Genomic DNA, 13,838 nt, shown 5'->3' with positions numbered 1-13,838 from the left:
GTCCCATTCAAGTACAAGTTGTGAACAAAAGCATATTTAACTCCACGTTTTCTTTTGGAGCACTTTTATCTGTACAGCAATGTCTTCCTGTGGTAACATTTCATCTTTTCCTCAAATTAATAATTAATAATTGATAATTAATTCATCTCAAAAATTCTGTTTAAAAAAAGTACATTTCTCATATTATCCCACGACTCTAATGTGTCCTTCCGTGTGTGTGCGTAAGCGAAAGCGTGCGCGTGCGTGGCGATGGCGTCATACGCGCGTCTCCCCGCCTCTGGAGTGTGCGCGTGTGAGAGTTTGTGTTCAGCAGCAGGACGAGCACTCGTGCTGCGGCAGACGTGCAGCTGGATCCGACAAAGCGACACCGCTGCGGGACACTTTTTTTTTTTTTTTTTTTTAAATTTTGGAAGCCTCCGTCGCTCCCGACAGTTGATTGGACTCGCACCAGAGTCCGCTTCACTTTGGGTCCGCTATGGATCGTCTCCCAGCACGGACCAGACGGCGCGTCTTGCCACCAAAACGGTCGTGATTGTCATCCGCTGGATTGGAGCTGGAGATCCGAACTTTTTTTGTTTTGTTCTGCAAGTTTTGGTGACTATATGTGAGCGCCAGGGCGGACCAAAGTCATCTTTTCTCTCCCATGGGGTAAGTTTTTGAACATGGAAGAGTGACAGTTCGACATACTGTAAGATGCTAACAAAGGGAGTTTTTTTTTTCCTCGCCAAAGTTTGGCGCTAAAGCGAAAGTCGAAGCGCAGATGTGGCAACCGCTGCAAATGCGCGTCATGGCGCGCGTGTGCGCGTGTCTTTAATGCCTCACACGGAGTCGTTAAACATTAAATAGAGAACGATGAGTGTACAGTGAGCTCTGCATCATTTGTTGTCTTCTGCATGCACGTACATGGGGGTGTTGCTGGCTGAAAGGGGGGGGGGTTCTGAAAACCGTTGCGCATCCTGCTGTGCCCCCCCCACTGCTATGACCCCTCCGATGTTGTTGAGGCTTGTTCATCCGTCACTCTAAAGAAGGCATTGTACTGAAAGGATGTATTAATAAGACAAAGGCCTCCATTATCACCAACACCATGACCCCCCCCCCGCCCCCCCCCACCCCACCGCCCCCCCCTCCTTATGTTCTGGCTAAATCTCTTGGGTCAGAGATGTCCTCCCCAGAGAAAGGCAATTCACTGCGCAAACAATGGTAGAATTAACACACTCCTGTTGTAGAAAGCACATACAAAGACCGTCACGACTTTCTTAAAAAAAGGCATCACCGCGGTCCCCCTCGAAAAAAAAAAGAAAAAAGCGACCTGAACTGGTGCAGGTTGTTTCCTAAAGACTAAAAGCAGGTCTGGAGGTGTCGGCAGTGCTTTGGCGAGACGTGCCAAATCACTGAGATAAGATGATAAGGCGGAGGAAATCATGTTTATTGCTCAGATAAAAGCGCTGATCCATCATTGGCTCTGCTGGGGTCGGGAAAAGCTGCAGCATGTGTGGCAATGTTATGATCCGAAGGCAAAAAAAAAAAGAAAAAAAAGGTGAATATGTTGATGCAGCTTGGATAAGACAAAAAACGCGCATGTGATAACATCACGGCCGAGCGCGTGAGGAGGAAACGCGCTCGGCAGCATCGGTTGAGGGCTTATCAAGCGTGGAAGGTTCTGTCGGCAGCTTCATTGATTGGCCGTGTCGCGACGCAGTTGCTCCGTTTATTTTGGGTTGCCTCTTCTTGGGCAATCCCAGCATACCACCGAGCGAGCGAGCGAGCGAGCGGGCGAGCGGGGTCGACGCGACGATGGTCCAGCTGGATTTTTGAGCCCGTTTTTTTCATACCTGCCTTCAACAGCAGTACCTCTCGGGACATCATCGGACACAAGTCATGCGAAACCTAAAAAGTCCTTCGGGTTTCTTTTTCCAACTGGACTCGGTCAGCGGGGTGGGGGGGGGGGGGGGGGGGTTGAGGGGCCGTTATGTCGGATCCCCCCTCGGAGGACGCTCGGGTTTCAGCCGAGGCCTGGGAGCGGTCCGCGAACAGCGAGGCGGCTTTTCTTTTGGGAGGGTGACTCGTCTTTGATTGTCGACACACGGCACTTTATGCAGCGCCAACGGACGGCGAACGACGCCGAAAGATCTGAGGAGTGCACGGCCGGAGGCGACGACTTGGTTAAGCGAAACCGCCAGCGCAGAGAAGAAGAAGAGTGACGGATCACATGTGACAATGCAGAAGTTTCGAGTTGGACTTCTGACAGTTCTGGCCGGTTGGCCCCCACTCACAGCCTGAAAAACAATTTTGGAGGGTGTGGCAGACGCAGGATCATCCAAAATAAAAAAAGAAATAAAAAAACGCCTTCTCTTCTCACAAGTCACAACACAACACCGGCAGCGTGTTGCTTTCTGATTCACAGCCAAGAACAGGGAGTGTCGGCCATCTGGGAAATATACGGCGTCTTGCGATTTTTTTTTTTTTTTTTAAAGCCAATTTTAGATGCACTCAACATCCCGCAAGCGTCGGTTATCATCTCCACATTCACGCAGGCTCGTCTCGAGTACGGAGGTGTCTCAGTCAATGAAAAACCCATTAAGTCCTCTTACATTCCTTTTCCACTTGAGGGACTTGAGCAAACTAGAAGAACCCCCCCTCATGCCCCCCCCCCCCTTTTGCTTTCCCTCGGAACTTCAACACACCGTGACCAGGCGCAGACTTCTTGTAGCGGCATGCCAGGATATCCTGACGCTCGCTAAAGCGTACATGCGACTCCTGTCACATTTCATTTCAAAAGTCAAGCCCAAAACCTGCGAGGCCAGACAGAGTATTTTTAAAAAGAAAAAAAAAAAAAATCTTCCGGCCTTTCATCCACTCTTTTAGGGCCGTGAAAACCAGCGTGAAGACTTTCCAAAAACTATTGTCAGCGTTTGTGTGTAGACGGGGAAAACCGACGTTTTTATTGGCTCGCGTCCTTCGGATGACGTGACCGCCGTCTCCTTACGTGCGCACATTTTATGCTTTGGCTTTATGATATACAAGAATCATTTTCACTTCGCAAGCAACCGACACGGACTTTGATATTTTTTTATTAGCCCTTTTCCAGATAGGACGTTCTTCAGGCTTCTGATTGGCTGAAACGGTCCAGAGAGTTGGTTTTTCGGTAAAGGCCTCAGACCAGTGCTTCTCAATTATTTTCTGTAACGCCCCCCCCCCCAGCAAGAAGAAAACAATTCACCCCCCCCCCCCCACTGTCACCTACTGGAGTGGATGTGCAATTCCACTTTATTGTAGTATGGCGGGAAAAAAAATAAGCATGTTCCCCAGGGTCACACACGCCTCCTCCAGGGGGGCCCGCCCCACGATTTGAGAAGCACTGCCTTAGAGGCACGCCACACACAGCACGTGAGTTTTACAGCAACCTTGTGAGGACTCAATCCGCGTTGGCAGGGGGACGTTTAGAATGATACCGTGTCCCACCGGCTCTCGAATGTCAGGTTTCTGGTTTTGGACGGCGCTTCGCTTGAGGTTACACTGAATGAATTATGAAGTGTACGGCAACGGTTTCATCGGTGCGGTCACGTCTCGGTTTTTCTGACCACTGACCATTCTGCGGCGCTACATGACGAGAAAAGTGCGAGAGCAGGTAGACGCGAGGATGGCCTTCCTCCTCCTTGTTCTTCCTCCCACTTGGGAGTCTTTGTTATGGAGTTGTCTTTGTTTGTGCAGCTGCAAAACTCAACGGGGTTACCTTCAAACCACCCGTGAGCCACGCATCTTTTTCTTAGCTTTCGAATCGTCCGGCCGACTGGAGCTGTCAGGTTGCCATGCGCAAACATAAACGGTCTTTCCCGAACTTTTGCCGCAGTTTTATCGTACAACGGTCCAAAATGTCTCTTAAGACGACGCCGTAAGGGGCACGGATCCTCGCCCACCCACGATTGATTAATTACTCGATCAAGAAGCGTCTCTTAGGACCACACGTAGCGTGTTTTCAAATCGCCAATAAATGCAAGTTGTCCTTTTTTGGCAGGCAACAGCGTGATTTTGGGTGTTGTCATCAAAATCTTTCCATGCACCGGTGACTAATCGCAGATTGTCGCTCGCCGCAAGAAAAGAGTTGACATCATCGCGGGAGATCCAAGACGTGGACAAGTTGTTTCAGGGCGTAAAAAGCACAGCAGCCAGGTTTCCTTTCTAGGCAACCATGTTGTCAAGACCCCCCCCCCCCTGCTAATGGATTTGTGTTTGCTTGGGGGAGTCTTTGCGCTTTGTCCATTTTTGCTGGCGTGTGAGGATGGATGGACGTTCGTCCGTCAGTCCAGCATCTTATCAGCGGGTGCTTGGCAGCGGCAGTGGAAGGCAGGCTTGATGGTATCATGTTCCAGTTCACGGTTGTTGTCAACACATGGCTCCTCCCCCCCGCCCCACCCCCCCACGTTGGTGCAGTTCATGCGGTGGAACAAGTGTGGAGGTTGCAGTCACGCCATGGAAACCGTTCACCAATATGTCTCGTCGCCACCTCTAAAAGTTCACGTGAACATGAGAAGGGGCGGAGTTCAAGGTCCGGAGTTCAGAGAAGAATGAGAGCGAGGAGAGGCGAGGACAATGGAGTCCGAAAAAGAGGGTTGCAAACCATTCATTAGCTTGAGCTCATTGTGACGATGTGAACAAGGAAGGTGTCAGATTTTTAAATGTTTTTTTTTTTTCGTGGTCGACCTCACCGCGCTTACGTTCGATTGCATTTAAAGTAAAGCCACACGAATGTCGCTTTTTGATTTTGACAACGGTGGCAAGAATGAACCTCGGCTCTTTACAGCCTGTCCTTTGAGTCTCTGTGATGTGTAAAATGAGGGCGGAGGAGGATGTTGAAAGTGACGATGATGATGATGGGCTTGAAAGGCAGAAATGTCACAATTCGGCGGAAGGCTCCTGTGTGTGAATCTAGTCAAGTTGGCGCGTCTGTTGCCATGTTCCGAATGAAAACCGTTGACATTTATGTATTTATGACTGTAATAACGATGACGCAGAAGGAACTGGTCAGTCATGAAGGTAAGTAGTGCAAACTCATTTCTGCTTATTGGACTGCTTTTTTTTTTTTTTAATTGAATAAATTACTCATGGCTCTGTGACCTTTGAGAAAGTGTTTGAAAGATAACGTCAAAAGCGTTAAAAGTTCTTTGCCCGATCGCAGGGTAAGCACAGACTTTGATGAGGACAGCTCGTGCTAGCGTCATTATCATTTGGAACCTGTATGAGCAGCTGCAACCAAAGAGTGACCTCATTTTTTAGCATAAAAAATGACAGACATCAAATCAGAAAATAACTCATTCAATCCAAAAGACAAAAATCGAAATTGTCATCCCCGCCTCCCAAAGACGTATTTATACGTTGTTTTTTTTTTGCGTCGTAGCTCCATCTTTTGATATCTTTAGAACACAAAATTCTGTAGGCCTTTCAAAATAAGTCAAAATCCGCAACTGAATCCAAAAGAGCCGCACCAACAGAAACGGGCTGCCACGAGGAAGGCATGATTTGTCCTCGATTGATTTTTTTTTGTGTGTGAAAATATTTCATCTAAACAAGATGCCTTTAAAGCAAATAAACACCATGGCCTTGTATTTTGCCTCTGAGGTGCCACCTTTGAAGAAACCTCAGCCCAGCCCCCCCCCCCTCCGGTATAAGTAGACTATATTAGGGATTTTGTGCAAGGGGGGTGTCTGGTCCACTCATGTGGGTTAGAGCTCTCGAGGCGCTATGATGCCCTTGTTTACACAGCTCTTTGTCTCCCAAGCCCCCCCCTCGCCCCCCCAACCAAAGCTCAAACGCAGCAAGAACATCTGCCATAAATAAAGCATGGCAAACTTCCTGCGCTGGACGTGAGTGAGGAAGGCAAGTCCACCTTCGTCACCGGATTGCCTAAACGGCATTGACACGCACGGAAGAGACTGTGCCCAAACTGTCAGACTCGTTGACAAGCGAAAAGGGTAATCCCTAATTAAAAGACGAGACCCCCACCATGAATTGAGGGCACCCATTTTCACCCCCACCCTCCCGCCACCAATATCCAGACGCCTATGGGCGGTTTTAATGAAGTATGTTTTTTTCTCTTTTTTTTGTGGGGCATGGAACAAAGACCACGCAAGGTTTGGGTTTTGAAGACAAAGAAATGCAAAAACCAGGGAAGTGTTTTATCTGTCACTAAAAGAGGAAGTGTTTTGTTCTGTCTGCTGTCATCCAATGCTGAGGTGACGTAAAGAAACTTATGCAACTGATACGTTCAATCCTCTGAGCAAAAATGTTTGTTGCTCACTTTTGATTGACACTTGAAGACTTTTATTTCTTCAACAATATGTCTTGTATATTGGAAGTGAAGAATGGAAAAAAATGGATCTTTGACGTCTTTAGCCGTCAATGGTAGTAAATGAGTTAACGATGACAATGAAAGTTAAGCTCTCATTTCTAGCTCGTCTTTAGAAACTTTTGTCACCTTTGCGTTTTTTTGTGAATCGATTCATGTTCTGAAGCAGCGCAAAGCTTTTCTGAGTTTCAGAACAAGCGGCGATTGCGGGCCACGCACCTCTCCTCTTCCTCGTTTGAACTTCCTCTTGGAGGCGCCGCTTTGTGATTTTCTGCCGTTTCAAAACCAGATCGCGGCCGCGTCATCGTCTTACGTGCCGGTCCCGCGCTGTTGAACTCGGCCCCGCCCACTTCATCGATTTTGATGATGATCTAATGGACACCAAATCGCAATTCGTCAACAAGAACAAATTGTCGTTGGCCTTAAAAATAGAAAGTACCTTGCTAACCAGAAAAAAAAAATCACACCTACTTGTTGCACATCAAGAGTGTGGAGTCTCTCGGTGGAAATGCAAATCTGACTACTTTTGGATTTTGCCGAATTTTGAGGCCAATTTGCCGCACGGCTCATTTCTGTCACGTTGAGGTGGAGATCGAGGAGGACCCAAACGCAGGGAAGCGAGGGAGGGGAATTTAATCAAAAAAACAACAAAAGTACAACACAACCAGAAGCAACAAAAACAACGACATGACTTATGTAAACTTGACGAGACAAGCGGGACGGACGCGGACCGGGAAAAGGTACACGAATCACTGACAAGGGCTCAACTAAATACAAAGAAATTGACGAGACAACGACGAGCACCTGGACAAGACACGGAGGGTTGGAAGGAGCTGATTGGTTAACACAAGGCCTTGGGTAAACCAACACAGGTGGACACGATCGACTTGACGAGACAGAAGGCAAGGCCAAAACTGGAAACGAATTACTAAACCAAAATCTTGACACTTTCAACTTGAGTGCAGGAGGGCAGAGAATGCGCGTCACATACGTGCGAGCCGTCACATCTAACGGATGGAAGCGCAGTTTTTTTTCTTTTTTGTTTTTTTAAATCGGCTCTCAAAGGTCGTAGACTAAACCAGCAGCACCGTGCGGGCTCGTGATCCGTCTGCACCAACGGGGGGGGGGGGGTCGTTCAAAGGATTAGCAGCGCTTGTGGGGCCTGCGTATTGATCGTGGATCGATAATGCGGTGCAGCTCAGATGAGCCTCAGGGTGGAGACGAAGGGAGACGCTGGCCACGTGCCAGCGGAGCATCTCTGTTCCCTGTTTCCTGTTTAGTTGCTGCACAAAAGGAGCCCCCTTCCAATTTGTTGACGTGGGCGCTGGCTTTGTATGCAACACGTTTGTCACTGTTGGTGTCAATCAATGTCATCCCGCTCCAATTAAGTGGCCGCAGTGATGAGACAATTCAACACTGCAGCTTGCTCTAGTTTTTTTCCCATGAAGTAGAGAGGTAATAATGTAGTTTTTTGTTGTTTTTTCTTTTGCATTGCCGTTCGTCTCACTTGGAGCAAACTAAACGATATAATATTTTCAATCAATAATGCAAATCAATTTATTTGATTCATTCATTTACATTGCAATTATATTTTTGAATGCATCAATAAACAAAAGGAAATAAAACTATTCAAAAGAAGAATCAAATTGATTTTAAAGCCCGTTTAAAAAAAAAGTTGTTTTTTTATTGTATAACTTAATTCATTGTAACAGCGGCAAAGACATTTCTTTTCGTGTGTGTGCAAAGCCATCCTTGGTGACAGGAAGTTCGTTCCAAACCACAAACGTCTGCGCGGCCACCAAACAGTTGAAATTGTGTAGCGCAATCAAGGTTTTCCTGAAATGAAGAACAAAAGAAAGCCAAACAAGGTGAGGCAGCGCTCCTGCCGTGTAAGAAGTGAAAGTGAGACACAGGTAGCAGGTGGTGCGGTGCTAATTGGAGATGATCGGGTGTTTGAAAGGGTTGGTGAGGGGGGGGGGGGTGGAAAAAAAAAAAAAAAAAGCCAGTGTGGCTTTTGTGCAGCTGTCACGAAGCTTGAACGGTTCGGACTGAAGAAGGAAGCATCATCTTTCCGCTTGATATCGAAAGTTTCGATGGCGTGCGCCCGCAATGAGCGCCAGGTGACGGCGCCCGCTTTGTTTTCATCCGTCGGTCACTTGTCCTAACACGCTCGCTTGCAGCCGTGACGCTTTGTCAACGTTTTGTTTTTTTTGCCCCAAATCTAGACAGCATGTCGTCATGTTGCAGAGATTGACAAACATGCGTTAATGCTCACACTTTAATGAACTTGACATGCATCTCATTATGAAATTCAGAAGTTCCCACGGACAGAACATGCAACCTCCTCAGCGGAAGGCCTGAGACAAAATTCGAACCTCAGAACTGTGAGCTGTGACTGCAAGATTTTGTGCGGAGGTGTCAAATATCAGGAAGTCATTCCGAATGGGCGTGGCGATGTAAAGCAAACATGAGCAGGTAAAGGGGCGGGGCCACGGCGGAGAAGGTATAGGGTGGAGGGAGAAACCGGCGCCCCCCCCCCTCGCGTAACGACAGACGCCAGCTTGGTGACACGAAGACCTGCGAGCTGTCTCCACAACACATGCCGGATCAGTCGTGTGCTGACCTGCCGGCGAGCACGGAAAACCACAAACGGCTTCAATTCCCTCTTGAGACTTTATTTAGCTTAAAAATAATCGCGTGTGCTTGACATCCATCAAAAGGAAGGAAGAATCATGATATGACTGGGAAAAATGACCCGCAATGTGCAATATAGTAATTAAAAAAAAAACAGTACTAACCTGCTTTTCTAGTTCAGTCATGATACAAAATGAAAGAGGAAGTTTTTGTTTTTTTTGCTGTGTAACAGTTCAAATGCATGCTCAGCGTTCTTGGGTCCTTTCAAAGGGTCTCAAATTCAATTTATGTGTGAGGTCGCATCCAGTATTCCACAAAAAAGGGTTCAAATATTCCCAAAATGTATCCAATCTTCTCAAACGTTATTAAAAACAATTTAGAACTTAACGGTTGTTCAGAAGTTGAGCCGCGAACGTGATTGGGCGGCGGCGGCGGCGGCGGCGGCTGGCACATGTGCTCCGTCTCAAGCCTTCTTTTCTATTTGTCCGCAGCTGTAACTCCATGGCTTGCCAGCTCTCCAGCTGCAAAGTGAGCGGCGGCATTATGAAGGCCGTCGAGTCGCGCTCAACGACTTGATTGTTCTTCGTTGCCGCTCGAGGAAACACTGAGACGGTTATCGGCGGCCAGGCGGTGCTCCCCCCCCCCCCCCCCCCCCACGTTGACTGGAATGGCGCTTTTGCGGGAATGAAGTGATGCTAACCAAATAATTTGCCGAAATGATTTTGTTCAGCTCAAACTAAGACAAGCTTTGTATGTCGAGTAGTAGCTCGGTTTAGCCTGGGTTGTGACGGAGATTTTCAGCCACACGTGCATTTTTTTTTAATACGAATCTTCAGTCAGATTTATTTTTGGGGGTAATGAAAGATGAGTTTGAATTGACGTTCAACTGTTTTGGCATCATCGTTTGCGGTCTATTTATGGTTTGAACTATGAACGTACAGTTGGCAATTATAAACATTTTTGGGGCGCAGGGGGGGGGGGGCGTCAATTGTTTGTGGTTTTCTGCTTGTGGGTCGTTCTGAATGTTTATTGATGAAGAAATATTTTTCATGTCTTCATGGGGGGATATGCTCGGTATGCTCACGGATGCGCTCCTTTTTGCGCGTGCGCTCGTTCGGATTCCTGCCATTGTGTCCAGATGCCGTTCCACATGCACGCTCGTTGTGTGGCTTTCGCACCGCCCGACTCACGATTTGTGCGACCACGAGCGAGGAAGCGAGTCGTCGTGAGTCGCATCTGTGTGGAATTACTTCGAGAGCAGCGCCGCACATGGATTGGGTTACTTCGGACAGCTTTTAGGCCGCCAGCTCCTCCTCGGATTCGATTGCCCCTTTGTTACCCGACAGTTCCTCCTTTTTTTTTTTAAGACTCACTTGACAGATTTTAACTTTTGCCGGCGTCGTATGAATATTTAAACGGCTTCGAGTGGCGCGATCGTAAAACCCGACACCAGTTCAAAGTTCACTTGTGTGGATTTCACACCGGTATGCTTGTTTGTCAACCCGACCGAGGAATACGATACGTCTACTTGATGTATGTTTGAATAACATTTGCGCGCGTAGAATTTTTTTTTTTAAAAAACATAAATTGTTCAAGTTATCTTATGCAATATTGTTGCGCACCAACAAACGCTAATTGAATGCGCAACTTCATTCGTTCAAATGGAGAATTCACATCACTAACTGAAATGTATCGAACAACGATTGCCACTCGTCGTCGTCTTTGAAAAAATGTAAACAACTTCAGGATGGTTGCTGTTGAAAAAATAACCGACAATGTGGGGAAAGATCAGCACGAAAGCACCTGCAAAGACGATCGCTCTCGGCATCTGTCAGCCTGACACCGTTCGACGGTGCACTCGTGACTGGCACTTCCTGTCTGCATCTGATAATAATTCACCCAGCGTAGGGTGATTACGTTTTATTCCGCAAATGCGATGGAAATTTGTGCGCTTGAAAATTGCTCCTTGCACAAAAACATTTCAACTCTCAGTCTTATCGAGTAACGTGAAATTTTGCAAATGTTCTCGTTGATTTCTTTGGACTTTTTCCCGCAGGAGTCAAGTCAAAAATCTTCTTTTGTCTCAACAATATTCTGATTAATGCTGCATTTGTGGAATGGGAATTTGGCATTTTTCTGCATTTCCTGTACTGCCACCTGCCGTCGACTGAAATAGACGTCACGCTGAGATGTTTGCGTTTTGACGTCAGCGATTTGCAGAAATGGCTCTCGAGCTGCTGCACGATAGATAACTCGCTGCGGTGGGACGCTTTGGTTCCAACAACAAATGCCTCGCGTTGACAGCAGAGCATTCGGGCCGGCCGTTTGTGGAACGTGTCCTTCGCACAGCCAATGAAGTCGTCTTTGTCCAGCGGGCAGCTTCCTTCCCTCGTCTTGAACTCGGCATCTGAAAATGGGAACGCGCATTAATATAAGTTCCTGCGAAGATTTCTTACAAGCCACCGGATTATCGCGAGAGTGCAAAAAGCGTCGGAAAGACGTGTGAGGGGGCGTTAAGCGGCGACGTCTTGTGTTCAGCGCGCGCGAATGATGAGGAGATCATTGAAAATCGCAACGTGACGACTGATTCCGTCTCAGTCTTCCCAGAGCGCATTCTAATTTCTATTTGATGAATTTATTTGATTTGAACACAGATGAACGTCAGCTATTTGTAAGCAAAGAACTCTCTGGTGTTTGTGCGCAGGTGACCCGACGTAGCGCTCCTGAGACGTGGTTACGGGTCAGGCGTTCTCCTCCCTCTTCCGGCAACTTCCCTCAAGGCGAGAGTGAATGAATCTTTGCCGCGAAGCCGCCGCGGCGTGCCAGCTCGTCGCCATGAGGAGCCGATACTCGCAATACTACAACCGGACCCTGATCCCCTACCACTACGTGTTCGCCAAGAACATGACCCTGGAGGACCTGGACAAGCGCTACGAGGACAAGAAGTTGCTGACGGACCCGAGCATCATCATCGTGGTTCTGTGCACCATCATCATCCTGGAGAACCTGCTGGTGCTCATCGCCGTGTGCCGCAACAAAAAGTTCCACTCGGCCATGTTCTTCTTCATCGGCAACCTGGCCTTCTCCGACCTCCTGGCCGGCTCGGCCTACATCGCCAACATTTTCCTGTCGGGCTCGCGGACTTTCGACCTGGTGCCCGTGCAGTGGTTCATCCGCGAGGGCACGGCCTTCATCGCCCTGGCCGCGTCCGTCTTCAGCCTGCTGGCCATCGCCATCGAGCGCTACATCGCCATCACCAAGGTCAAAGTGTACGGCTCCACCAAGACGTGCCGCATGTTCCTGCTCATCGGCGCCTGCTGGGTCACGTCCATCCTGCTGGGCGGGCTCCCCATCATGGGCTGGAACTGCATCGACAACCTCCCGCAGTGCTCGGCCGTGCTGCCGCTCTACTCCAAGAAGTACATCCTCTTCGTGGTGACCATTTTCAGCCTCATCCTGCTCTCCATCGTCATCCTCTACGTGAAGATCTACTTGATCGTGCGCTCCAGCCACCAGGAAGCCACCAACTCGCCCGCCTACGCCCTCTTGAAAACGGTCACCATCGTGCTCGGCGTCTTCATCATGTGCTGGCTGCCCGCCTTCACCATCCTCCTCCTGGATTCCTCCTGCACCATCCGGTCGTGCCCCATCCTGCACAAGGCCAACATCTTCTTCGGCTTCGCCACGCTCAACTCGGCGCTCAACCCGGTCATCTACACGCTGCGCAGCAAGGACATGCGCAAGGAGTTCCTGCGCGTGCTGTGCTGCTGGGGCGTGCTGCAGAGCGGGCGGCCCGCCGAGCGCTGCCTGGTGCCGCTCAAGAGCTCCAGCTCGCAGGAGCACTGCACGCACAAACACGAACATCAGACCACGCCCATCATGCAGAACTGCACCACTTGCGTGTGACGCCGCCCGAGAGGAGAGAGCCGAGGCAATTGCCGGGCCACTTTTTTCACATCGGGCTGCTCGGGGAATGTGAAACTGTCCGTGGGTCTCCCGACGAATCATTTGAATGAATTCCAGGCTGGATTTACGCTGCATATTTTTTTGGAGCTCTCAAGTGGCATAATTGGGATCTCAAATCAATCAAGCCTCACAATTCTGAGGGTGACGGCATGTTCTCTCTGTCCTTTTCTTCAGGTACTCCACATTCCCAAAACATGCAAGTGAGGTCCACGTTTTGGTCCTACTCTGATTGCCGACTTCCAAAAGGACACAAATACCGTGCCTTGAGATACGAGTTGGATTCACACTCGCGTCTCAAATTGTCCTTGCTGCCCCTTGAAATGAATGGAAATGCCGTTAATCCGTTTCGACCCACAAAAATGTGTTTTCTGAGAAGAAAAAAAAATCGCACTGAATAATAGTATACGTTATAATAATAAATAGTGTGCGCATCATGATTTCATGATATAATGACATGTCATGGAGACACAAACAAATTAGAATAGCACTTCTACAATTACCGCAGTTGACGCCGTAAGATGCGGTAATATTTAGTCGTATTGGGCAGAGGATAAAAAATATTAGCACGTGAGTATGGTTATATTATCTGTCTACATGTATTGCTCCACCATTTGTGTGATCGCTTAAATGGTTCTCAAAAAGCACAGCTTTTGAGGCGAACTCTTACAAATGGCAATTTGCATTATGTTAGCATGAAGCTATCACGCCATTAAATTTAAACGTTTGCTTGTGTTAAACGTCAACAGGGAGTTAAATTTAACAGTTTGAAACGTCATTTTTCTGGCATTGGTCGCTATTTGCCAAACTGCTGCTATTTGTGAAGTGATTTAAACCAATTTAAAGCCAAAGCAAATCATTAAAAAGAAAACGTACAGTATCTCGAAAATGTCATAAA

General features: G+C 48.1%; 1 protein-coding gene across 1 annotated transcript; it reads left to right on the top strand.

Annotated features, from left to right (window-relative positions):
* The first annotated feature begins 352 nt into the window (after nucleotides 1–352).
* On the top strand, nucleotides 353–13,228 carry s1pr2 (sphingosine-1-phosphate receptor 2). The gene is made up of 2 exons (XM_088316190.1): nucleotides 353–648; nucleotides 11,682–13,228. Exon 2 carries the CDS (start codon nucleotides 11,768–11,770, stop codon nucleotides 12,881–12,883), a length of 1,116 nt encoding a protein of 371 aa, XP_088172316.1. The 5' UTR covers nucleotides 353–648; nucleotides 11,682–11,767; the 3' UTR covers nucleotides 12,884–13,228.
* The last annotated feature ends 610 nt before the right edge of the window (nucleotides 13,229–13,838 follow it).

The sequence above is a fragment of the Idiotropiscis lumnitzeri genome, chromosome 15 (assembly GCF_059441095.1).
Source record: "Idiotropiscis lumnitzeri isolate Australia: NSW breed Sydney's pygmy pipehorse chromosome 15, RoL_Ilum_1.0, whole genome shotgun sequence".
Lineage (NCBI taxonomy): Eukaryota > Metazoa > Chordata > Actinopteri > Syngnathiformes > Syngnathidae > Idiotropiscis > Idiotropiscis lumnitzeri.
Note: the sequence above shows the minus strand (reverse complement) of the source record. Positions and strands in the feature narration are given on the sequence as shown.